Here is a 27,105-nt window from a genome sequence, read left to right as displayed (position 1 = left end):
ATGCTTGAATTTGTTCTGCTGTGATGACACTGATTGGAGAGTACACTGGTTCAAATGAACCCAAATGTCATTCATTTCCTGGTGCAAACATTTGTTCAAGGGTGCTCCATTTCCGTGGAGTGTGCTCACCTCACATCACGGAGAGATGTTTGGGATAGCAAGAGTGGCAAAATCAACTGCTAGTGAAACAATGGCCATGTCTGAAATAGAATGTTAGTGTACACACTGAATATTGGTTGCTATTTTTTAAAAATAGCATGTGAAACTAGTATGTAAGGGATAATGACCAGTCAGCAACTGAGCTCCAGGGTTTATTTTTGTGATTATGACTGTCTGACTGTACATTATCCTGCTTATTATACAGCTAAGGTAATAAATAAGTGGACATGAAATATTGATTTATTTTATTACATGAGAGGAAAGGCACTGTGGAGTCACATGAGATACATGAAACTAGCACAGATGTCAATGTAAATTATACATTTGTGTTGCTATTATACATAAATATTTGATTGTGGTGATTGACAATCAAAAACGATGCTAGAGAACGATGTTGTTATGTTAATTCAAAACAGTACAATGCCACATTGTTGTCACATGACCTCATTACTTGCTTTTTTAACAAGTTTGAATAAAAATTCTTAATTCTTGGAGGTATTTTAAAATATGTGTCCAAAAATGTGTTAAATAATCACAGCTGATATTACTTCTTGTGGTTCATTTGTCTTTCTGGAAACACAAAGTCAATTTGTGTGCACTGCATTGTGGGAAACATTATTCTATGCAGTGTGGTCTTTGTATACTGCACATTTTGTCAAATGTAAGTGGGTTGTTTGAGTATGTGCATAGAAATTCATATACAGTATTCACATATTGTGCACAGTATCTCTGGTAAAATGTTTCTAAAAGGTTCTTTACACATAGTAACAGTTCTATTTAGAACCATATCATCCTGAAGAATAATTTCACATGGTTCTTTACTTCCGCCTTTTTGTTTTTTAAATCTGTAACTGCCAACAAATGATTTCAAAGCCACCTCATTATTGATTTTCTGAAGCTCAACCATTCAACTACACCGACTGTCAAAACACTCTCAACGGGTACTTTATAACCTTCTTAAAATGTCTAGAAATGTTCACTTTCAAATTGTAACTAGATTTGCACCAGTCATGTCTTTTTTTTACCTTTATGTTTTAATGTATCTTTTTATTTTAAAAGAACATGTGACCAGTTCTGTTAAGTTGAGGATACTTCTCCACTAATCAAGTAAGTGACATTGAGATACTAAATATATCATCCATATTGTTAGAGATCTCAGTTATTACTTGGGCTTACGCATAAACATGCCCAGTCACAAAAAAATATTAAAGCTATTTCATAACTTTTTCTACCTGGTCTCATGGCATAAACATACCTGGGTGCACTTTTTAACAAGACGTGAAATACGTACTCATAAGTACATATCACTGCAGTTTCCAAAAGAAATGAACACTAGAGGCAGTAAAACTCTGATGCCTTTTATTCCTTTTCACACAAATTTACAGTTTCGATTAATAAAGCGTAATTTTCGCACAATTACTTGAAGAATATCATGCTATGACTTCAAAACAATATTAATATGCTGGGAGATTTGAAAACTGATGCTTTTGAATGTTAGCATCACACATATCCAGCTTCATATATTTCCAACACAATAGAGCATTCATTTTTGAAGATATTTCACTGGAAGTTAATTCATAATTTGTGTTACTATTTTGTTTTATTTCTGTATGTATTTACTCATGTTGAATGTCAGTTATCATTTGGTAATGTATTTAGCTAATTACTTGTTAGAGCACTATCATTTTTGTTAATAAAAAATCCTAATAGTAATAAAACACAGTAATGTCTGTCTGTCAGTTCATAGATAGTGCAGAGAAATCTGGCATCGATGCTGAAGATAACACCAACATACTGTGATGTGCATGCTTGCACAAAGTATTTTTGTATCTAATTTGCAACCCTGCAAACCTCTAATGAAAAAGACTTGCATAAGGATGACAAGTCTATAAATACTTAGAGTTTCTGTCACCTTGCTATGTTCAGTTTTCCACAGTGAACTAACTGCGTAGCAAGTCAACAATCCACATCTGAGAATCTGAGTCACCGTTCACTGAGTAAAACCAACGAGAAACGGGAATGTATGTAAAATCACATTAATCAATTACGCTCCAGCAATCCTAGACAGTCGCTTAAGACAGCAGTGTGCGCTGACATGACTCTTTATTGTAGCTAAAGGTAGCTATGTTTTATTTCAGGCTAGAAAAGGCCATCTGTTTCAACTTCTGAAGTGCTCCATCAGCAAAGCCTTATTCCCTTTGGATAAAGAAGGACAGAAAGAGCCCTCACACAATGCTGCTCGATGTCCTTCAGACCTTGGCCTACTGCAAAAATACCAGCAACATGCTCTCATTTTCCTTCTTCCTTTATCTCACGCTCTCCCAAAGGAGAGTATATACTAAGCAGGCTTTGAGTTTACATAGCAAAGAGCAGAATGTCTCTGATAGCTTGAATGGATCGATGACATTTGATTTGCTTTAGTAAGCAAACAGTGATTCATCAGCAGAAAAGCAGAATCCATGTAGACTAGTGTAGAGCTATATGAAGAATAAAAAGGAATGGGCAAGCAGAGGGACACCAAGAGAGAAAAATCAGTTATGATAAACTAATAATCTCAGCCACAGCAGGCACAAAACAGGCACACAACGTCATAAGACGTTGACATTTGGTTAAATTTCGGTTGCGATGTCGGGTGACCAAAATTCAATGTAAATTCAACGTCTAATGTCAATGTTAAATTGATGTCCAGCTGACGTTGAGATTTTGTTGTTTTTAGGTTGTGCAACCAAAATCCAACGTTAAGTCAACGTCAAATTGATGTCAAATATTGACATCAACACGATTTTCATTTTCAACCAAAATGCAATGTCTGTCCAACGTCATGTCCAACGTCAGCCTGACGTTACATAGACGTCTGGTACCTGCTGGGACTTGACCAATCAAATTAGAGGCCCGAAACTCTCTGTTATATTATACCAGTCCCACGAATTCCAAGTCCAGATTATATTTCACTCTATAATGAAATTACAAAATGAGAAGATGTATTTTGCATAAAGAAATATTTTTTACTGTAATGCAAATAAATAAATATATGCCTCATTTTCATTTTCAACCAATCAATTCAGAGAACTGAAACTGTTGTGTAACACTGCATATGCAAGATCAATCCAACAAAACCACAAAAAGTGTCTATTAAATAATAAATTAATTAATTCATGAATGAATGAAACCCTAATTTTTCAGTATTACAGAAATGGGAACTCAGGGGAAAATGTGTGTTTTTTAGGGGTTTTTTTTTTTAAAGAAATTAATAGCTTCAGCTTCATGATTGGTATTCACCAAAATGTGTTAACATTTTTTGGAGGAAAATGTACTTAAATGTTCTGTCATCTTACAATTTAAAAAAAAAAAAAAATATATATATATATATATATATATATATATATATATATTTATGGTCCTTCATTTCTTTATGCAAACTATAATTATTCCTTATTTTAGTGATTTTGGGATGAAACATGACCTGAAATATCACATTTCCTCACCATTTCATAAGAACCACCCAGTGCTTAGGCCAATTTTGGTTGTTTTACACTGAACCATCAAATCTGGACGGCCTATTTATTTTTTATCTCTGGTACACTATAATTTGCTTACATGTTCCACATAATGTCCTTTATTTCTTCAAGTGATTCAGTGTGTGAAAGGACTCCATCTGCATATTGCATAAATGCTTCATGAGCTTTATCACACGACGCTCTAATCTCCGTTTATCACCTCAGAAGGCTTCAGGCATGTGATTCATTTGCTTCTCACCCACTTAGCATTTAACGCTGATCAAGGACATGGTACGTCTACCTCTATATAGAACGGCAAACAAAGTCTACTACTTTTATTTGAAACAGTGATATACTTAGATCTGAAAATTGCCTTTCTCTCTGAGACTTTAATCTGCACATACATAACTCACCATCTCATTGTCAGCGTAGTGCTGCTGTAATATACTGCAGACAGATGAAACCCACTGGGAATTGTGGGTAAAATGAGGTAAGAGGTAGTAGCGCCTCTAATCTGACTAAAGCACCTCTGCCTTCTCTCAGCAGCCCGTCTTTTCATTGCTTTTACCATAATCTGGTATAAACAGAGACATGAACAAATCTGGCACACTGTGTCTCTGTGTGCCGTCTGGTGCAATCAGAACGATTCACTTTCCATTTATCCACAAACCAGCGAGGGACAGTGAAAAAGTACGTCTCTGAGAAAATTGTGCATGCTTTCAGAGAAGAGCAATCAGTGGCCCATTATCAAGCATAAAAATCTTAAAAGCATGCCATTCACTGAGGGAAAATTACCAGGGAGGGAAATGCCACCCTACTCTCTCCTTCAGCGTGATTGATGATTATGTTTCACTGTGCTTGGAGAGAGTGGTCATAGCTTTGAAAGTCAAGCCATGTTAGGGTTGTGCTGACTCACCGAGAGGACAGACAGGGACAGCAAGTTTGCCCTCTAGATTCTGAATTTTAGGGATTATACACACACAGGTATGTGTATTTAATTTTTATATTTTGTCATCAGCAATGCCCAATGTCATTCAAATATTTTTAAGTGTTGCTTAATGGAATGGTTCACCCAGAACTGAACATTTGCTGAACATTTACTCACCATCAGGCCAGCCAAGATGTAGATGAGTTTGTTTTTTCATCAGAACTGATTTGGAAAAATTCAGCATTACATCACTTGCTCACCAATGAATTATTTGCAGTGAATGGGTGCCGTCAGAATGAGCGTCCAAATAGCTGATAAAAACATCACATAAATCCACAAGTAATCCACATGACTCCAGTCCATCAATTAAAATACATGTCCTCTATCTATAATATTGCTTTCTCCAGTGAAAAATATGCACAGATCAAGCACTATTTACAAGCCAAAGCAGTCCAAAACTGTTCTAAACAAATATGTTGCAAAAATGGCTCAGAAGTTAGTTCTAAAAAAAAAAAAAAGGTCCTTTTTCATTTGTTTGCTGATACTACTTGGTCCAAACAGCTGATAAAAGCATTACAAAAATCCACATGCGATGCACACAACTCCAGAACATCAATTAATGTTTAGTGAAGCAAAAAGCTTGTGGTGACCCTGGACCACAAAACCAGTCTTAAGTGTCAAGTTTTCGAAATTGAGGGTTATACATTATCTAAAAGTTGAATAAATAAGCTTTCCATTGATGCATGGTTTGTTAGGATCGGACAATATTTGGCCGAGATACAACTATTTTAATATCTGGAATCTGAGGGTGCAAAAAAATCTAAATATTGAGAAAATCGCCTTTAAAGTTGTCCAAATGAAGTTCTTAGCCATGCATATTACTAATCAAAAATTAAGTTTTGATATATTTACAGTAAGAAATTTACAAAATATTTTCATGGAACATGATCTTTACTTAATATTCTAATGATTTTTTGCATAAAAGAAAAATCGATAATTTTGTATTTGTATTTGTATTCATACAATGTATTTTTGGCTATTGCTACAAATATACCCCAGTGACTTAAGACTGATTTTGTGGTCCAGGGTCACAAATATGTGTATTTGTAGCTGAAATGAGTCTTCTATCCGTAATATTGCTTTCTACAGTAAAATAATAATCTCGTCTGAATCAGGAGAGAAATATGCACAGATAAAGCACTGTTTACAATCAAAAACAGTCCAAAACAGTTCTAAACAAATATGTCGGTGGATTTTAATGTGAGAAGACAATAGGGGATGGAGACAGCGTTATTGTGGATTATAGTCAGAATCGACGGTTTATAGTTAAAATGCCTTAATGATGGATTTGTTTATTACAAATGCACCACTATTTACTTCACAAGATGTTAATTGATGGACTGGAGACATGTGGATTATTGTGATGTTTTTATTAGCTTAGACTCTCATTCTGAAGGCACCCATTCACTGCAGAGGATCCATCGGTAAGCAAGTGATATAATGCTAAATTTCTCATCTACATCTTATATGGTCTGTGGTTGAGTAAATTTTCAGCAATTTTTAATTTTTGGGTGAACTATCCCTTGAAGTGTCTAAATGCTTTTTGGGGTCACAGTATGCTTGAAGGTTATTATTGGCTTTCTTTAGCGATTATAATGGCTCTCTGCTCAGGTACGGCACATTTATTAAGACTGTGCTGGGACGGAGACAAAGACATATACAAATAAACCAGCAAAGCTGCAGTATAAACGGAAAAGAAATCAAACAGGGTCTGAAGTGCGACTGGCATAAGGGTCACTGAGTTTTATTGAAGGCTATTTTGAAATATCCCCTCAGTGAGCGAAGGATTTTATGAGATTATTTATAATGGTGGAAGGTTATGATGTGTGTGTCAGGCTTGTGTTTGTGGTGTCTTGTGGTTTTCTGTCTCGTGCTCCCCTTGACTTAGTTTTACCACTTGTATGCCCATATTTGGTTCTGTTCCTGTCCTTATTGTTTCATTATGAGTTCATTTGTGTCCAGCTGTGTTTGTTTAATTATCTCATTTACGTTTATTACTTAAACGTAATAAACCTGTGTTACCCTGTTTTGGATTATTTATTAAAGACTTTTATTAAAGACTTTAGTTTGAGTTTATCCTCGTCTCCAGTGTTCTTTGTTTTGTCACAGTCTGCAATCGTGACAGTGTGACCTGTTCTCTAACCAAATGAATATCTTCCAGCCTAAATACATACACTACCAGTCAAAAGTTTGGAATGTTTCAAAGTTTTTGAAAGAGGTACAGCGTCTTTTGCTCACCAAGGCAAAACTACTAATATTGTGAAATGTTATTACAATCCTTGGTGAGCATAAGAGACTTCTTTCAAAAAAAAAAGTAAAATCTTAATTATTTCAAACTTTTGACTGGTAGTGTACTCTGCACTAAATATTCAGACTGTTAATCAACTTTACCTAATTATGAATCCTACACTGACATTTTGCTCTCAGATGTATTTTTTTTTCCTTGCAATGAAACTGAAAATTAAAAAGATACTATTTTATGCTACAAAATATTCTTTAATACAAATGAACTGAAATATGTATTCAGCACCCGTATCATCCAGATTAAAACTAAATTCTCAATCAATTTGCATGTGAATCAATTAAAAACCACCATATTTTCAGGCTAAACCTCCCACAGGATTTTGGGGTTTACAGTTCATAATAACTCATTATTCAGGTTGTGAGTTTGAAGGGCATATGTGAAATGAATACTAAAGAGTCATTCTATGAAATAAGAAATTAAGTAAACCAAATACATAAGTAAGGACAACAATATCCAAGTGTTGCAGCGGGCAATGCTATTTCAATTAGAAAGAAATGGAAGCTGCGTCAAACCACCCGGACGCTGCCTAGCAAATGTTGCCCTATGAAACTCCTTGCACAAACAGCAGGAGACTTGTGAGAGCAGCCACATAAAGGACAATGTTCGCTTTGAGAGTTCAGTATCTGAAAACAGAGTAAAGGTGCACCAGTCAACCATATCAGGAAGCCTGTATAACACTGGCCTGTAGGGGAGGGTGGCACAGAAAATAAATATGTCAAGCAAATGTGTGGTGCAAATCTAACACTGCTCAAATCTAACACCTACCTTCAGTGAAAGTGGTAGTTTTCATGCCATGAGGCTGCTTTTCATCAGCACAGACCCGGTGCAGTGTTAAAACAAAAGTATGAATGGATAATACAAAATATAGGTCTGTACTGCCTGAGCTTTGGTAATCAAAAAAGGAACAGAAAATAACTTGTATAAGAAAATAATGTTTGTAACAAACAAGTATAGCGATTAAATTTAATAATTTGGACTTAATTCTAACATTTAATATTATACCAGTGTACCAAATACGAGGGTTTCCTGTATAGTTTACAGCATTAGTCAGGAAAGATTTGTTTTCCTTAGGAAAAATTTACATGTATTTGGAATAATAAATAAATAATAAATGTGCATGTCCAGTTATAATTGGCACTATAGCCATTTTTGTGCTGAGTTTACAGTATGTTGGACTTCTGGATATTTGCAGTACTGAAAATGTCTTATAATTCTTGGGACTTCAATTTATTTGCAAAGAAGGTATTTTTATGAGAAAATGTTGAAATCATTGAGGGAAATAATCATTGCATTAATCAACTAAATGAAAAAAATAATAAAAAATGTTAGTAGCAGCCCTGAATTCAAAGGTGTCTTGCTTTGTTCTACTTCATCTCAAACTATTTAAAACATTTTATTATGGTTGTAGTTTTAATAACCCCACTTACACCGATGTTGGACGTCAAGATGTTGAACTTTTTTTTTAAAGTGCAAGACAATTACAACCAGATCAAAATAATGCGTTTTGACAAGAGATACAGTAAATGGTGCCAACTTGAACTACCCTGCCAAGAAAGGAGGACCATTAGAGTCATTAATCCTTCAAGAGCGAATCCATTATCTTCATTACCCCATAGCCTGCTCAGAATGATATAGTTTCTCACCCTCACACCCAGCTCCACATTCTCTCCTCCGTAAATCTCCATGCCTTCATCCAGCAGACCGATCTCTGCGAAGTACTCCCTGTCCACCACAAAGCAGCCAATCAGGGCCGGACTCCTAGAGATTTACATTAGAGAATTACATCAACTGAATATATATTTATTGTAATATCAGCCAAACCAGACAAATGAAGACATACAGTATATTAAAACAAACAAAGCTCAAGATTTAAATAATTAAATACATACATACATAAACAAACAGATTTAAATAAAGAGATAAATAAATCAATAAAGTGAGGAGATTTATTTAAATAAATAAAAACAAACAAATAAATAAAGGATGAGATTTAAATAAAAAAATGACAAGCTTTACATAAAAGATAAATAAATCACGAGTTATAAATAAATTGAAGAGATTTATTTAAATAAATGCAAGCAAACAAACAAATAAATAAATATATTTTTTTAAATAAATAAATAAAGATATTTCAATAAATAAAGGATTTACAAACGTAAACAAATAAATAAATAAATATTTATTATTATTATTATTATTATTTATTCCTAAATTAATAAATTGAACAAAATACCTGATTGGAGCAGAGCTGTTGTTCAAGTTCCACCAGGATTTTGGTGGGTTCAGATACCGGCACCACAGTTCCCAGTCAAAGCCCTGAGCAGAGAGTGGGTACTCTTCAATCTCAAATGTGTCGTATTTGATATTGTCAAAAGATGGAGATATAATTCTGGTTCTGTCTTCTTTGATCCTTTGGAGAATAGGCTCAGCCCTGTAGAAATAACAATAAAATTGTTTACCACCCAGTGAACATGATTTGTTCCAAAAAAAAAAAAGGCATTTTTTCAGTATGAAACGTGAGGCTGAACAGGCAGTGCATTCTCAACAAGATTAAATAACAAACAGTGCCTATTCAGTCAGCTCATCCTCACTACTATTTTAGGACTGATTCTTCTAGAGAGATGCAAATTGAGCAGTACAGTGCGGCTTTAAAATCACATCAAAGCTGATTAAAGGCAGAAAAATTCTGGGTGTTATTCAAATTGCACTGACATATCTGGGTCAGATTGCTATGAGAGAAACCATGGTGTGCCAACTCTAAGATCCAGAACTTCTTTTGATGATGAAGGGCGTCTATATGATCTATGTTCATACAGGACCAGGTTTAAGGAATAGTTCTTCCAAGAATTAACTCGATGTGTTGCCAAGTTTGAAAATGAAGTGTGAATGAAATTTGAAAGTTAGAGATGGAGATTTTGAGTGCATAATGACTTACATATCAGTCTGTTCCTCACATTATTAATAAATACAATGCACCTGTGGCAACATTTCTGCATAATGACATTAAGGTACACATTTCGCGACACTTAGTGAAATGTCCAGTGAGTGGCACTAAAATATTCATTTCAATCCGAAAAATGATAAATGTGAATCTGGCAACATTTTATTACGTTGGTTGATGTACATATGGCAGCAGTTTGGAAATATCCAGTGAACTCCAATAAAAAGTTAATGCTCTGTCATGTTTGAAAATAACATAACACCGACACTAAACCCTACCGTAAACATAACTGATAGTGTTAACAAAAGTAAACATGAGATAAATGCACAATTTAAGTTGTTGGTGTTTCACAGCTTCTAGTGTTCATTTCAGGTGGAAACTGTTGTGAATTGGTATAGGTAGGCCTACATTTTTGGAGTTTTACAAAAAAGGCATGTTTTTCCAGCATATGCTGCACATTAAGCCTGCATATGGATAAAAAAAAAAGAATATAGTACAGAAGTAATTTGAAGTGCTTTTAAGGTGCATTTTTGTCCTTTTTGTCTTTTGCACTATGGAAAAGAGAAGTGTGTGCATTCTTTAAAAAATCCTTTCATGTTTCATGGAGGAAAGAAGCTAATACAGGTTTGAAGCAACATGAAGATAAGAGAAAAATTGAAGCAGTGAACTAGGCTTTTTTTCTTTAGATCTTTTCAGGAAAAAAATGCCCCTTAGTTCCTGTCAGTGCTTGAACAAGTGCACTGATCCTTTAGACCATTTCAATTGAAAGAAGCAGTAATTACAGTCTGGCTATGAAGCGCTAGGAATAGCCAGAGTTCTCATATCACCCACCAGCCAGTGTTGAACTCTACGTGGGCGTCAAACAGGGCCACCACAGGGGCAGAGGCAGCTCTCCAGCCACTCACACGTGAGCGGATCAGCCCCTCCTGCTTACTGTGCCGCACCATTTTAATGAAACCGGGCTGCTTTCCGTTGGTCTCCTTGACAAAGTCCTGTAATTTCTCCTTTAACTCATCTGGGAGGAAGACAGAGACAAAGAGAGAGAGGAAGAGCTGTAACATTACAATGCCTCCTGGAGGACTGTCCTCATTATTCCTGGTCACAGCAAAGAGGATGTTGTTGTTACTGTTTGTGTGTGTGTGTGTGTGTGTGTGTGTGTGTGTGCGTGCACGTGCATGCGCATGTGTGTGTGCATGTGTGTGTTTGTGTCAATAAGGACTCTTGGGCCTGTCAATCATGTGCACTTTAACAGAGAAGCCATACTGAACTAGGATGTGGAACTGCGTGCAATGCTTGAGTGAGAAGGTGTGCTCTCACAACAAACAATACAACATTCATGAAATTCATTCATCACACCTAACCTAACCTAGCACCCTTCAGTAGCTTACGAAACATACTAATACTGTATGTAAAAAGAAACAGAGCAGTTCAACAGTACTCAAAAGTACAAGCCATGCATTATTTATTTTATTATTAATTTTATCATTGTTATTGATATATTTTGTCTATCTGTCTATCTATCTATCTATCTATCTATCTAGTTTTTAGTATTGTTATATTTGTGTTTAGTTGTATATATTAATATCATACTTTAATAAAAATAACAATGATAATAATACTTCTATTTACTCAATTATTAATCATGATTCTTATTATTAACATTGTTAAAACAGTTTTGCTGCTTAATATTTTTGTGATATATTTTGATATATTTATGATAAATTTTGTGGTATATTTTTCTTTGATGCATAGGAAGTTTTGCATTTATTTGAAATATAAATCTTTTGAAACATGATAAATGTCTTTAATGTCACTTTTGGTCATTTTAATGCATCTTTGCTGAAGGAAAATCCTATTCCTTATATTACTCAGTACTTAAATGTATAATTACACTGTAACAAGGACATGAAATAAAGTGTAACCTACTAATTAATTTACTTATATATTTTATTTTTACTTACCCCAGACTTTTGAATGGTGATGTATCACAGTTATTATATCAATATTAAGCAGCACAACTGTTTTCAACATTGATAACAATAAGAAATATTCTTTGAGCACCAAATGAGCATATTAGAGTGATTTCTGAAGAATCACGTGACACTGAAGACTGGAGTAATGATGCTGAAAATTCAGCTTTGCATCACAGGAATAAATTACATTTTAAAATATACTAAAATAGAATACAGTTATTTTAAATCACAAAAATATTTCACAATATTACCTTTTGTTTTTTATTCAGATAAATATATGTGTTGAATTGTAATAATATATCACCATATTTTATAACATTTTTGATCAAATAAATACAGCCTTGCATGGTTAGTATAGACTTCTTTAAAAAAAAAAAAAAAACATTCCAAACTTTTGATCAGTATTCAGAACGAAAAAGGACATTACATTAGAAAAATGCAAAATAGAAGCATTTTCACTTGTGGTCTTGATTGTTTATTCCTATTAATAAAGGTTAACCATCATGTCAACGCCACTAAGATCTACAACACTAATGAAACTTTTTAACAATCTGGCAACAAGTCAAAATGAAGGTGCCTCACATGAATATATAATGCAAACCAAGAAGAAGTGTCATTAAGTTTTCATTTGGGTCCTTCGTGTGTTATGCTTCACTGTTAAATTGAATTCCTATGATTTATTTTTAATTTCACCTTTTTCTCCCTCTCAGAGAAGAAACTGGTGGAAGAGAGGGTGAGATCTTGAAGAGACAGTGGATGTTGATGTGAAAAAGATGAAGACAGACATGATTCCACCTTCCATACAACATATTCATTACTGTATGTCATAAAATACTGGTGTAAAGACTGCAACGGATCAACTTTTAAATGTATTTATTAGAGCATTCTTGAGATCTCTATCTGAATGCAGTACAAATTCTCTTTTCTGGAACTGCTAAAATGATATGCCATGTTTGTATGTTGGCAATATCAAGTATATGAATATGGTAATCATTTAGTGTCATGCTATATGTCAAAGAAGCATGGTAATACATCTGAAAGCATGATTGTATCATGGTACCACCATGTTATTTTTTGGTAAGGGTTTGTGCAGTTTATCCAGTCGAGGGTCTAATCGTCTTATTCCCTGTTTGCTGGGGCTAAATTGATTTTCTATTAAGTTTGCATGACAAACATGCCTGATGATTTCGCAGATGGTATAGCCATGGGACAGGGAGAGAATTAATTTCACCAACTCAATTATCTGTTGCTGTTAAAACAAATAAATGATCACAAAGACTTAAAAAAATAAAACTCAAGGCCCATACATAGTGGTATACAAAGGTTTTTAAAAACCTTTTAACAGTGTAATATACTGAAATGGCTCATCAACTCTTTGAGTAGAAAATTAGTTTGTGCACATGGACGGGATTTTTATTTATTTATTTTTATTTTTTGTGCTTGGCACAGTCCTCCAAACCCTTCACTAGTGAGTACTCAAAGTTGTTGTTTTTTTTTTGTTTTTTTTTGCAGTGTATTTTTTTCCATCCAAAGTCAATCTTGCTGTGTTTATTTGCAACATCAGTTGCAAACCAGGTACTATTATGAATATTATACTGTAAAAAATATTTTTTGAAATAAAGATTTTTGGATTAGAGAACGTTTTACAAGAAAATACTATTTCAGTCTTTTTATTCTTTAATTCTTTAATGCCCACCCAGTGTATGTTTCCCCTCGACAGCTTAATCTTAAAGGAGTCCTATTATGCTCTTTTAAAAAATCTAGATTTTGTTTTGGGGGTATACTAGAACATGTTCTCATGCTTGGTGGTTCGAAAATTGCATTATTTTTCACATAATTTACATTATTACAATACCTTTCTCCCCAGCCTGGCACAAACGGTTCGATTAGTTCCGGGTTTGATGAAGGTCCGAAAAACTAAATGTGTTGTGATTGGTTAGCTGTCCCAGTGCGTTGTGATTGGCGAACAGCTTAGACAGTGTTTCAGTGCTGCCCCGCCCCTTGCCAAAGTCGCAAGTTCGTCAGTATTGCTATATCAATTCAGACCCTGAGAATATCGAACAAGAGGACCGCGTAGAACCTTTGCAAGCACGGATATTACAAGACATAAAGTGGTAACGTTATTGTTGTTTTTTTTATTTTTTTATTTTTTGGCTAAATCACGTTTTAGATAGGATGTCAACAACAGCTTAAAAATAACTATTTACTATGTACAGATAAGTGCAACGGTAATATGTATTATGTTTATTGTTCTTTAATTCTAACATTCTAACATGAATTGCAGTGAAACTGTTATACAGTTGAATTTATTTATACCATAGTCCCACAGACTTACATTATTTGTGGCGGCATTTATATGCAAATTCATTTTCTGCCAGCGGGAGGCGCTGTTGGAGTAGTGATCGAGGTTTCCCCGGTAAAGCTGTACACAAAACACCGCTCCGCTGACAAACGCTGCTTTGATATAAAAACACCCGCACCGGGTTTCGATTTTAAAATGTGCAGTGCTCAACCAAGCGTTCTACCCATCCGCCAATAATTTGAATTTCCGTAGGTGGGAATTATTTTAATGATATTCTAATGGACCGCTTTGTGATGTCACAAACACCGGAAAACAACGCTGTAGTCCAAACGAGCCGTTCGTTGTAGTTCTTGAAAAGGGAATTTTTAAAATCAAAATATCTCCCTTGGAGTGGACTTTGAGATTTGTAACTTTGTAGATATTTTTATGCCCAAACATACACACTGACTAAAATTCAAAAAGTGAAAAAGCATAATAGGAGCCCTTTTTTATTTTTTTTAAAGAAAACAATAAAACCTGTTAATTGATTAATTGTACTGTAAGTTACAGTATCTTCCTATATGTGGTGAATAAATGTAAATGTTTTAAAATTGCATCACATTTAAATTCACTGTAAAATACGGTAAAAATCATGGCTTGCTGTAAAATTATGCACGTAGAAATAATGAATTACTTATAATTACTTATAAATTACTCATGAATTAGTTATAAATTATAACTTACGGGTATAGTAACATTATATCAGCTAGTGAAATATACAGTTATCAGTTATAAAATAGACAGTACAGGCACCCATATGCCAACCCGTTTTATTTATATTTATTTGTGTTGCATTATTTATTTATTTTTAAAGGGGAATTTCTGCCAAACACAGATGCCAGTTTACAGTAAATTTTCTGAATAATAATAAAATAAACTGTAGGATTTACTCAGAAATTGCTAGTAAATTTCACAAATAATTACAAAGACAATGGCAACACATTAAATTAAACATGACATTTTTAATTATTTCCCCGTCAGTATTTTTTTTTCTTTTAAAAGTTGCCAACCACCAGCAGCATTTTTGATCATTTTTACAAAAAATCTATTGGGGTTAAAAATATTTTGTTGTATGAATGTCATACAATATATCATACAAACATTTTATTCTACCTTAATAAATTATTATTATTAATATTATTATGATGATTATTATGATGATGATAATGATTATTATTATTATTATTATTGTTGTTGTTATTATTATTATTATTGTTATTTTGATTAGCACTTGTATGTATTTTCATAAAGAAAAAAAAGTAACATTTTGAAACCAGATTTCACTGGGGTGAATTTGGATAGTAAGAATAAGAACAAGAACAAGAACAAGAACAAGAACAAGAACAAGAACAAGAATAAGAATAAGAATAAGAATAAGAATAAGAAAAATAACAACGATTAGAGAAAAAAAAAAAAAAAAAGACCGCAGAAAGCACACAAGCAACGATACATCATTGAATAATAGACTGTTTCCACATTCCTCTAAAAGTTTGAAATAGTTTTTTTTTGTAAAACATACTACAATAATATTTAATTTAATGAAATCTCTGATAGAAAGAGTTGATGGTATGTACTAAGTATATTCTTCAGACAGAATGTTTCCAGTGTAGGTGACGACTTACTGAACTTGTCATATTGGCCAATCACAGCAATTGTTATCTGACAGTTGTTTTGCTCAATTTCCTTGCCCTTAATGATCCTGACACTGGCCACAGGTATGACAGAAGCTAAAGGTCACTTGTCTTATAGCCACAATGTAATTCACCTTGCCCTTGAGTGGGATGTTGTGCTCAGCCAGGCTCATGCCTATAGAGTTTATCCTTGAGCGAACGGCGTCTCTCATCGATCACTGAAATTGTGGAATTGCACGAGTGAACGTGAAGAGAATGTCTCTTTCAAAAGCCAGAGAACATTGGATATGAACAGCTTGTGGCTCTACAAATTGCTCTAATGCTTTACCCCCGCCTGCAAATATGAGTTTTATGATTGAACCGGGAGACACTAAATGAAATCTGTCTTCTGATTTTATTTGACAGCGAAAATCCCTCTATCCTCAACCTCACCAAAAACTTTCTTCAAAGCTTATTAGAGCAGAACTTTCATCTTCGTTGAAAATGACTGATTAACATACATGAACAAATAGCAACTGATTGGAAGAACTGGTGAAGATACTATCATAATAATAAAACAAAGGATAACAGGTCCATTATCTCAGAGCTGCTCATGACTGAAAGCATCAATCTTTCATCACCATTATCTCAAGTGCACTTCTTGTTTCAGTCAATACAAAACATTAAGCTTGACTGATCCTACCACGGCATATTATAATATGATAATATAAAGGAAGACTGACATGCTGAAGGTCTCTAAGCAATCTTATTGGGTGTCAAAGCTTTTGAGAAGACATTTTAATTAAGTCCTTGATGTTAAACTGACTTAAACTGGCATCCATTTTTGCAGGATCTATCTATTCTATTCGCTTCAGGACGCGCAGACGGGGGAAGCAAGCCAGCGTGCTCATGAAGCTCAGACAGCGCGGATTTAGAACGCCGCTACCTAGTATCCATCTGACGAATCTCCGCTCTCTACCCAACAAAACAGACGAACTTCTTCTGCTCTCCCGGACAAATAAGGACAGCGCGTTAAGTCTGCCGGGCTTTCAGTTGTTCAGAGCGGATTGAGACGCAGAAGCAATGGGGAAATCGCGCAGCCGTCGGGACATGCTTTTACATCAGTGAGAGGTGGTGTACAGATGTAAAAGTGTTAAAGAAGATGTGCTGTTCAGATCTAGAAGCACTTTTCATTAACTGTAATCCTTTCTACTCGCCGCGGGAGTTTCACTCGTTCATTCTCGTGAGTGTTTACATTCCACCGCAAGTGCACGTGAGCTCAGCTTTACAGAAACTCGCTGATCAGATCTCACACACACAGAACAACAACACCCAGACTCTATTTTAATCATTCTTGGGGACTTTAATAAAGCCAATCTCTCCCGTGAACTGCCAAAATACAAACAGCACATCACATGTCCCACCAGAGACAGTAATATATTGGATCACTGTTACACAGCAATAAAAGATGCATATCACTCTGTCCCACGGGCAGCTTTGGGGCTCTCTGACCACTGCCTGGTTCATCTTATACCTACCTACAGACAAAAACTTAAATCTGCTAAACCTGTATTAAAGACTGTAAAAAGATAGACCAACGAAACAGAGTGGGTTTTACAAGCCTGTTTCGACTACACTGATTGGAGTGTTTTTGCAGTTGCTACCACCGATCTGGACGACCTCACAGAGACTTTAACATCCTATATTAGTTTCTGTGAGGATATATGCATTCCTACCAGGACTTATTTAACATTCAACAATGATAAGCCATGGTTTACAGCAAAACTCAGACATCTTCATCAGGACAAAAAGGATGCCTACAGAAATGGGGACAGAGTCTTGTACAATCAGCCCAGGAACACACTGAATAAGGAGATTAGAGTGGCTAAAAGGACCTACGCTAAAAAGTTGGAAGATCAGTATACTTCCAATGACTCAGCTTCAGTGTGTAAAGACCTGAAAGCCATCACCAAGTACAAGACCATCCCCCAGCACTGAGGTGAATCAACAACTTGCTGATGACCTGAATGAGTTTTATTGTAGATTTGAAACCCCCCACACCCGTCCTGACCATCTCTCTACACAACCACTAACACCTCCTGTATCCCCCCTCTCCCCCACACCTGCACTCCAGATCAGTGAAGAAGATGTGCGCCAGGTCTTCAGAAAGAACAAGAGAAGAAAGGCACCAGGCCCAGACAGTGTGACACCAGCCTGTCTGAAAACCTGTGATGACCAGTTGGCCCCCATCTTCACACAGATCTTCAATAGATCTCTGGAGTTGTGTGAAGTCCCTGCCTGCTTCAAACGCTCCACCATCATCCCCGTCCCAAAGAAACCCAAGATAACAGGACTTAACGACTAGGGATGCGTTCTCTCCCCACTGCTCTTCTCCCTGTACACCAACGACTGCACCTCTAAAGACCCCTCTGTCAAGCTCCTGAAGTTTGCAGACGATGCTACAGTTATCGGCCTCATACAGGACGGTGATGAGTCTGATTACAGACAGGAGGTTGAGCAGCTGGCTGTCTGGTGCAGTCTTAACAACCTGGAGCTGAATACGCTCAAAACGGTGGAGATGATCATGGACTTCAGGAGAAACCCCCCTGCACTCTCCCCACTCACCATCATGAACAGCACTGTGGCTGCAGTGGAGACATTCAAGTTCCTGGGATCCATCATCTCTCAGGACCTGAAGTGGGATACTCACATCGACTCCAGAAAGGCCCAACAAAGGTTGTACATCCTTCGCCAGCTGAGGAAGTTCAACCTGCCACAGGAGCTGCTGAAACAGTTCTACTCAGCCGTCATCGAGTCTGTTCTGTGCACATCAATATCTGTCTGGTTTGGTTCAGCTACAAAATCAGACATCAGTAGACCACAGAGAACGGTTCGGACTGCTGGAAGGATTATTGGTGCTCCCCTTCCCTCCCTCCAAGAACTGTATACATCCAGAGTGAGGAAAAGGGTTCAGAAAATTACTCTGGATCCCCTCACATCCAATTCACCCCCTATTTGAACTTTTGCCATCTGGCCGGCGCTACAGAGCCCCAAATACCTGGACAGCGAGGCACAAGAACAGTTTCTTCCCCCAGGCAATCTTATCAACCTTATGAACAGTTAAATGTTCCCCACATTATGCAATAAAAATGTGCAATAACCTTATATTTATTTGTTACCACCTCCATCCTAGCACATCCCTGCATCTCATTCTATTCTATTCCATTCTATTATCTATAGCACAAATGTACATACAATTTATTTACTTTTCAATTTTTGTCTATTTATATTTACATAATTGTCATTCTGTTCACTCAAGCTTGTCGTCCACTGCACATGTGCCCCTAGGAATACTGGTGGAGTATGAGGGGATGTCATGGGCTCCAGCTCCAGAGCTCTCTCCCGTGTCGGCTTCAGCCCCAGGGCTCTCTCCAGTGTCAGCTCCAGCTCCAGAGCCCGTTCCTCCAGAGCACCCTCCAGTGCCCGCTCCTCCAGAACCCGCCCTGCATATGCCTGTGGCTGGGCCGAGCGCCAAGGCGATTTTATGCAGGAGTTTGTGGACTATAGCCAACTTGCCACATGTGATGACCTCACCTTAATGGAGGGATTCTGGTGCAGGTTGGATGACGATATCCACCTCGTCATGCCAAGAGCTGATCCGTGCTGGTCATTGAAGAATTACATCGACTTTGCGTTGTGGATTACATGTGGTCGCCACTCCGCTGTCAGTCCGCTGTCAGTTCCACCAGTCGTTCCCCAGTTGAGCTCTGAATTGTCAGCCACCGCTGTCTCAAGCCCACCGCCGTCCGTGGCTCCACCGTCAAGCCCGCTGCCGTCCATGGCTCACTCAAGCCCGCCATTCGCAGTGAAGTCAAGCCCGCCGCCGTCTGCGGCTTACTCAAGCCCACCGTCCACCGCACATGTGCCCCTAGGAATACTGGTGGAATATGAGGGAATGTCATGGGCTCCAGCCTCAAAGCTCGCTCCAGTGTCGGCTCCAGCTCCAGAGCCTGTTCCTCCAGTGCCCACTCCTACAGAACCTGCCCTGGCCGGGCCGAGGGCCAAGGCTGCTCCACCATGGCCTCCCGAGCCCCTGTCCCGCCATGGTCCTCAGAACTCCCTGATCTGCCCTGAAGGCCCTCCTTATCCCAGTCCTGCACCAGCCTCCAGGGTGCCCGCCCCCCCTCCCCAGTGGAACTGTTATGGTGCGAGACGCACCTTCTGGGGGCGATATGTCACGTGTATGTTCTGTTTAGTTTTGAGTTTGTTTTCAGTTAGCCTGTTCCCCTGTGACCTAGTTTTCGTTAGCTTCCTAATTGTCATTCTGTTCACATGTGTTTGATTAATTAACTCGTTAATTCATTTGTTTGCTCTTTTACTTAAACCTTCAGTTCGCCCCTTAGCCTTTTTCCGTTCTACTTTATGTTTAGTTGTGTGTTTCATGTAAATTCTGCTTGGTTTTTCTATTAAAACAAGATCATTGGAACCACACCTTTTCCTTTGCCTACCTTCACACGACACAACTGTTACACATATATAGTATGTTATTCTTATTATTACATTATTACAGTAATTATTATATTATTGTTGCTTTTGTTAAAATAGTCATAAGATGGTCACAAGATAAATATTCAGATTTTTTCCCCCAGTAGTCTGTTTTATTCAAACAATTATGAACATTTTTGCATTTAGATACAGAAGAACTTTGCCTGTTGAATATTAAAAATAAGTGAACAAAAAAAAAATCTGGATCTCCATGTCTGCCATGCAAATCAACTGTTCCTGCTCATCTCCAGACTGGATCTCTTCTCTCCACTTTCCCTAATTGCAGATTCAATTATTAGATCTGTCAGCATTAATATTTTTATACTAATTTGATTTTCGGGGCGGGGGAGGGGGGGATGGGGTAATCAAACTGTAACACCGTGTGTCCCAACCAGACGTGACGCGACACGATAAAAAGTATCTTTCCATGTAATTTTTGTCCTAACCACCCACGACACAGAATTCTATTTTAGAAATTTTCTTTTTTTTTTTTTCTGTGACGTCGCAGCAGGAACAACATTCAAAATATGACAGTGATAATCTCAGGTAAAGATTATGTGCTTTATTCAATGTTAAAAGTGTCTAATGTAAGTTTGAATATTATTTTGCATGAGGTTTATAGCCATAGTGAAAGCAACAATAGATATTTTGCCTCAGATCTTGAAAATAAATTAAAGCAAACTTATGTTAAAACTGTGAACTCATCAACATCCTTAACAAAGATGGTATCACTCACTCACTCAAAACTGTTCAGTCCATTCACATTTGAATCATCTATGAATCATCCGTGTCCACTTTTATTTACTTCACACTTGCCATGTTTTTGCTGTCACATAGTATCTACACTGGACGCAACAAAGCATTGCAAATCATTATTTGAAATTAGCACGGGCCAAACATTTTTCTCTGGGCCGCCTATTGAGGAACCCTGCTTTAAGGTAAAACTTTTAATTTGACATTACAGTGCATTTAACAGGGAATAAACAGAAAATAACTGTACTCAAGGGTGTTAAGAACATAAAAATGTCAAACCTGGTTTACCTGCTGGAAGGTGTCATTATCCCTGGTTATAGAAAGAGAATAATTACATTTTTGTGTACATCAATATGGACTCCAGGAGCTGGGACAGCAAAGCTGTATTGAACTGAATGGGAAGTTCTCAACCAATATAATACAATATTCATGAAATCAATTCATCAATGCATCTAACAGCTCAAAACCTATGATGGCCAGCCAAGACAGCCCTACAGAAAATACTGTGGCAGTTCCTTTGGCTGCATGTTTGAACTCTAATTCTGACGGCACCCATTCACTGCAGAGGATTAATTGGTAAGCAAATTATGTAATACTGAATTTCTCCAAATCTGTTCCGATTAAGAAACAAACTTATCTATATCTTGGCTGGCCTGAGGGTGAATAATTTTCAGCAACTGTTCAGTATATTATCTGAAAACAAGTCTTATTGTTGCATGTAATTCTGCATATAAGGCTTTTTTTTTTGGTAATTGAACTTAACTGAAGATATATTTTCTGAAAGTCTAAATTTTTCTTCTCAAGTAAATTTATTTTGAAAAGTGTTTAGATATTTTTACTGATTAAAATGCTAAGCAAGGAAATTCTATTTTTTTTTTTTGCAGTGTAAGTCATCTCTCTCTCTCTCTCTCTCTCTCTCTGATGATAAGGTGGTTATTCATCATTTGTCCACTGCAGAGGCAAAGAATTTTTGTCAGCTCATTCTCGGGTTTTGAGGAGAGCGAGATTTAATTTTCTTTGGCCTTCACTGAAGGTTGACAGATTCTCTGTCGGTCCCACTGTTGACATAAAGTCTCATGTTGAGTGGCCGCTTCACAACCTTCATCTATGAATGTAAAGATAAAGCTGTCAGAACTCACAAGATTATGCCAGCTGAGAGAGCAGGCCACTGGTCCTCAAAATGGTACAATTAGTGAGGAATCATCTGGGTCACTTTACCCTCTTTCTCTTCATGTCGGTCATGGTGTCTGAAGCACTAGAATAAAGTGTAAGCTTAACCCAGAAGTGGCTCTCACATTAGGGAGAGATGTCGAGAGATAATATTCACAATTGAAAGGACCTGGCAGCTTCCATAGAGCCATAGGGGTGACAACAGTTAGCGCTGATAAGACTACCAATTCTAACCATAATGACAAAAATAAATCAGCGTCGGCTAACACACTATGCCCTGATACACAGGATGACATGACAACAAAAGGCGGCATGTTTTGGTTTGTTTGTTGGATGACAGATTAATTAAAAAAAATAAAAAAAAAATATCTAGCATAATCTAGAAATCTAGCATATATTTAGCAGTGTTTATCAATGCACAACCATGACATTTCTGTACAGATGTTTTAGCATCTTTGATTGTATGTGCACTTGTAGTCTACAAAGATTAAAAGTACATTAAAAAGAAAACAAAAAACTGTTCTTGCAGATAATATAATATAAATCAAATAAAAGGACATGTGTACTTAGAGTACACTTTCATGATCATTTCTTAACACAATGAAGTACACTTTAAAAATGTGCATTTTGTAATAATGTAAAATTCCACAATATATATATATATATATATATATATATATAAATCGCATCCAAAATAAAAGTCTTTATTTACTAAATATATGTGTGTGTACTGTGTATATTTATTATGTATATATAAATACACACACATGCATGTATATATTTAAAGGGGTCATATGATGCAATTTCAAGTTTTCCTTTCTCTTTGGAGTGTTAGAAGCTGTTTGTGCATAGATGCGATCCCTAAAGTTGCAAAGACTAAAGTCTCAAACCCAAAGAGATCACATTGAGATCCTTTGGCTTCACTTTTCTATAGCGGAAGGAAACGGAGATGCGTCGTCCATCTTTTTTTACAGTCTATGGTTCAGCCAATCACAATGCACTGGGTCAGTTGGCCAATCAGAGCAGACTGCGCTTGATGGAAGGAGGGGCTTTGTAGAAAATGACGCGTTAGAGAGAGGCGGGGCATAGAGCAACTACAATAATGTACATTATAATAATGTGTTTTTTGAACATTAAAGCATGTCAACATATTCTGTTACACCAAATACACAAAATAATGATCTTTAAAATAGCATCATATGACCCCTTTAAGAAAAATATGTTCCGTTAATATATGAAATATATAATATAATACAGAGCGGAAGTAACAAAGTTAAAAGATGTGACTAAATAAATAATTTTACCTCTCTCCCTGACTAAAGAAAAACAGGTGGAAAGTTTAGAAGGGGATAAAACCAAATAAATTGGAGCCCATCTCCCTACACAGTTTCACAGAACTAGACTCACACAGAATCTCAACGGTAATTATGGCAGAATTTTCTGGAAGATATGGTCAATATAATTAAAAAATATTAAATGTAATATAATAATAAATGTATTAATAAATTGGGAAGTTACGTACATTAACACTTGTTTCACACGATATTAACACATAATAATTCAGAAAAAAATGAAACCAAAAAAAGGTGTTTTTTTCAATGTTGACAATTTGATAACGAATGCAATAATCACAAAATAGCCAAAATGCAGGATAATTTACCAGCCTGACCTTTCATTGTTTTTTTGTTTTTGTTTTTTTGATTAATGTTAAATATAACAGGAGATATATTCATCAGCCTGTCAATTAACGCTCTTACTGCAGCACCAAATTGGTGGAAATTAAAGTAATAATGAGCAAAAAGGCCAGCAGACAAACCCTCTACATGCAACAATAGTCCAGAACATGAGGTGCATGATGTTCGAGAAACAGAGTAATTCATCACGTTTCTTAGGTTTAATCTTTCTGGGATAAATATTTCTCAGTGTGAAGCTGATTAGTATTCTATCACTAGTCACTTTAATCCAATGAGCAGAGCGGCTAATTAAGCAGTCAGAAGGGTTAGATTGAAGACAGAATGTTGAGAAGTCAAACAGAGGTAATTATTAAGACTATAAGCCTCACACTGAGAACTAGCTAGTCCAGTACAAGAGAGCACCAAAAAGAAATGCATGAGGTTGCCGCTGCTTTGTTCCAGTCTCACAGGAAATAGTTAGGCCAATGCTTCATATTAATGACACTCGCTGCTTAGAGCTTGAGAGACAAACATTATACAATCGACAAACATGTTAAGTGTTTTGTGCTGTGTGCAAACCTACCATTATTGCTGTTGTCATCTACCAGTATGATCTCTTTGAGCAGGTGGCCCGGGGTTCTGTTCATGGCCGAATGGATGGAACGCAGAATGACTGAGAGTGCCTCATTCACAAAGATGAAGACAATACTAACCTGCGGAAGGTTGGACGGGTAAGACATGTTTTTGCACCTGCAGGAACAGATGAAACAAAGGAGCACAAATAGTAATGTGTCGAGGCATTTCCAAGAATTGGGTACAAATAGATGTCCTTTTAGCTTCTAAAACACAACTATGATTTGTTAAAGTATTACTAAAATTAATCAAGCATGCAACATAGCCAGTTTTAAACACATCAGCTCACAATATTGATGTCCCACCTTAGAGGTCTTTACTTTCTCATAATCAGAATGAAAAAAAAAAAAAATCAAATGCAATATGCAAATTCAGTTAAATAATCTAATTCCATTTTATAATGCTTAAATATTCAACCCTGTTCTTCAAGTCACTTTAAGGAAAAAAATATCAATCATTTTATCAATAATTCATATATATGATCAATGCTACTATCAGTACTGAAAACTTTTTTCTGTTTAATATCTTTTTGGATTGACTATAATTTAAATGTAAAATGCTAATAATAGTTTTTATCTAGAAATGATGGATTAAATTGATCAAAAATGAATCAAAAGTAAATACATTTATAATCTCAAAAATTATTTTTTCAAATAAATGCTTTTATTTGATTTTTCTACTCTTCAAAAAAAATCCTGAAAGCTGTTCTCAAAACTGTCCACTGCAGTTTTCAAAACTGATAATATTAAGAATCACTGTTAATATTTGATAATAATTTACAATAATTGATCTCCTAATCAGTAAATTAGAATGATTTCTGAAGGATCATGTGACACTGAAGACTGGAGTAATGATGCTGATGCGAAATAAATTTCATTTTAAAATATATTACAATAGAAAACAGTTATTTTAAATAGTAATACTATTTCACAATATTGCTCTTTTGTACTGTATTTTTGAGCACATAAATGCAGCTTTAATAGCAGAGGAGACTTCATTAAAAACATTAAAAAACTGTAAAGTTTCCAAACTTTTGACAAATACTGTATATTCAAATAGAAAATAATTAACTTTAAATTTTAATAATATACACAATATTACTGTTTGGTAATATCTGGTAAAATAAATTCAGCCCAGCCTGTCCAAGACATTAAAAAAATCTTAATTAGTCCAAACTGTAGACCAGTGGTGTATGCACTTATTACATTTTCTTTTTTTTTTTCTTTTTTTATAAATGTTATTTAATTTTTGCTTATTTTATAATTTTAGCCAAAATAATAACATCACACAAATCAGGGTTTAAGATGTTTTTAGACAGATTTAGCAACCAAACAGTTTTAGTAACAAGAGTTGCAAAACTGCAAACCTCATGCAAAATGTATAGTAAATAAAAAAGCTCATATAATATTTAGTTTGACCTCCTGTGGTTTACAATCAGCATTTTCAGAAGTTTAAGCAACTTCTTTGCTGACCATTTATTTAAACATGACTTCATCTTCAGTTTCAGGCCTAGTCTGTTTTTTTTTACATGGAAATCGCCAGAAATACTAACGAAAGACAAAAGTCAATTAGACAAACAGGACCTTTATGGTAAATATGGTGGTCTTTACAATGATAGGTAATGTTTTGATGTTCTTGGCAGACTGGCGTTTATAACAAGTGGGTTTTGAAGGTTTTCAGACCCAGGTACTCAATAGCAATTTGGCTTCACGGAGAGAAAAGAACAGATGCGATCAGATGTGAAGGAGTTCTTTATGTTGCTGCCAGCAAGACACATCCAGTAATTACAGGCTATGGAGTAATTATGTTTTTCCACACACACCTCTTTCAAAGCCTGTCAAAATAGAATCGTTGGTGTAAAGCGTATGTTGCCATGCTTTCACCCATAACAGGCAGTAAAAAAAAAAAAATTGTGTCAGGCTTTACATTACACTAATTTTCAGCAGCATTTTTATACTCTACTGGTCAAAAATTTGGAATAATTACTTTTTTTAATGTTTTTGAAATATGTATACTTAATTTTCTGATCAAAAATACAGAAAAAACCCCCAGTAATACTGTGACATTTTTTACCATTTAAAATAACTGTTTTCTAATGTTTTTTGTTTTTTTTTTCGGTGATGATAATGCAGATTTTTTTAGCATCATTACTCTAGTATTCAGTGTCACATGATCCTTCAGAAATCATTCTGCTAAGCTGATTTGATGCTTAATTATTGGTGCTCAATTATTAATAATGTTCTTATATTCAATGTTGAAAACCATTTTTACTGCTCAATATTTGTGTGGAAACTGTTTTTATGATATTAAAACATGATTTTTCATGATTCTTTCAGGAACAGAAAGAACAATATTTCTTTATAAAAATAAATAAGATCAGAAATGACTTTAATGTCACTTTTGATCAATTCAATGCATCCTTGCTGAACAAAATAATTCATTTCTTTTTTTTTTTTTTTTAAATCTTATTACCTACCTTTGAATAGAAGTGTATTATGGTTTCCACAAAATATTAAG

At 35.7% G+C, this 27,105-nt stretch overlaps 2 protein-coding genes across 3 annotated transcripts in view; one reads left to right on the top strand and one right to left on the bottom strand.

Annotated features, from left to right (window-relative positions):
* The window catches only part of galnt18b (UDP-N-acetyl-alpha-D-galactosamine:polypeptide N-acetylgalactosaminyltransferase 18b), a 125,923-nt gene that overhangs the window by 47,573 nt on the left and 51,245 nt on the right, over positions 1 to 27,105 (bottom strand). Inside the window, exons 3-6 of the mRNA XM_058781538.1 lie at positions 24,539 to 24,705; positions 10,722 to 10,905; positions 9,183 to 9,380; positions 8,593 to 8,707 (exon numbers count right to left, since the gene is read on the bottom strand). Coding sequence (XP_058637521.1) covers positions 8,593 to 8,707; positions 9,183 to 9,380; positions 10,722 to 10,905; positions 24,539 to 24,705 — 664 coding nt within the window. The remainder of the gene's footprint in view (positions 1 to 8,592; positions 8,708 to 9,182; positions 9,381 to 10,721; positions 10,906 to 24,538; positions 24,706 to 27,105) is intronic.
* Positions 4,464 to 22,909, top strand: LOC131543775 (uncharacterized). Of its 2 annotated transcripts, none has more exons than XM_058781539.1 (2): positions 4,464 to 4,640; positions 12,574 to 22,909. In XM_058781539.1, exon 2 carries the CDS (start codon positions 19,191 to 19,193, stop codon positions 20,154 to 20,156), a length of 966 nt encoding a protein of 321 aa, XP_058637522.1. In that variant the 5' UTR covers positions 4,464 to 4,640; positions 12,574 to 19,190; the 3' UTR covers positions 20,157 to 22,909. The 2 variants fall into 2 exon arrangements, with proteins under 2 accessions (XP_058637522.1, XP_058637523.1); XM_058781540.1 differs by having other exon boundaries at positions 4,593 to 4,640; positions 19,163 to 22,909.

This window comes from Onychostoma macrolepis, chromosome 07, assembly GCF_012432095.1.
Source record: "Onychostoma macrolepis isolate SWU-2019 chromosome 07, ASM1243209v1, whole genome shotgun sequence".
Taxonomy (NCBI): domain Eukaryota; kingdom Metazoa; phylum Chordata; class Actinopteri; order Cypriniformes; family Cyprinidae; genus Onychostoma; species Onychostoma macrolepis.
This window is presented reverse-complemented; position numbering and strand designations above follow the sequence as displayed.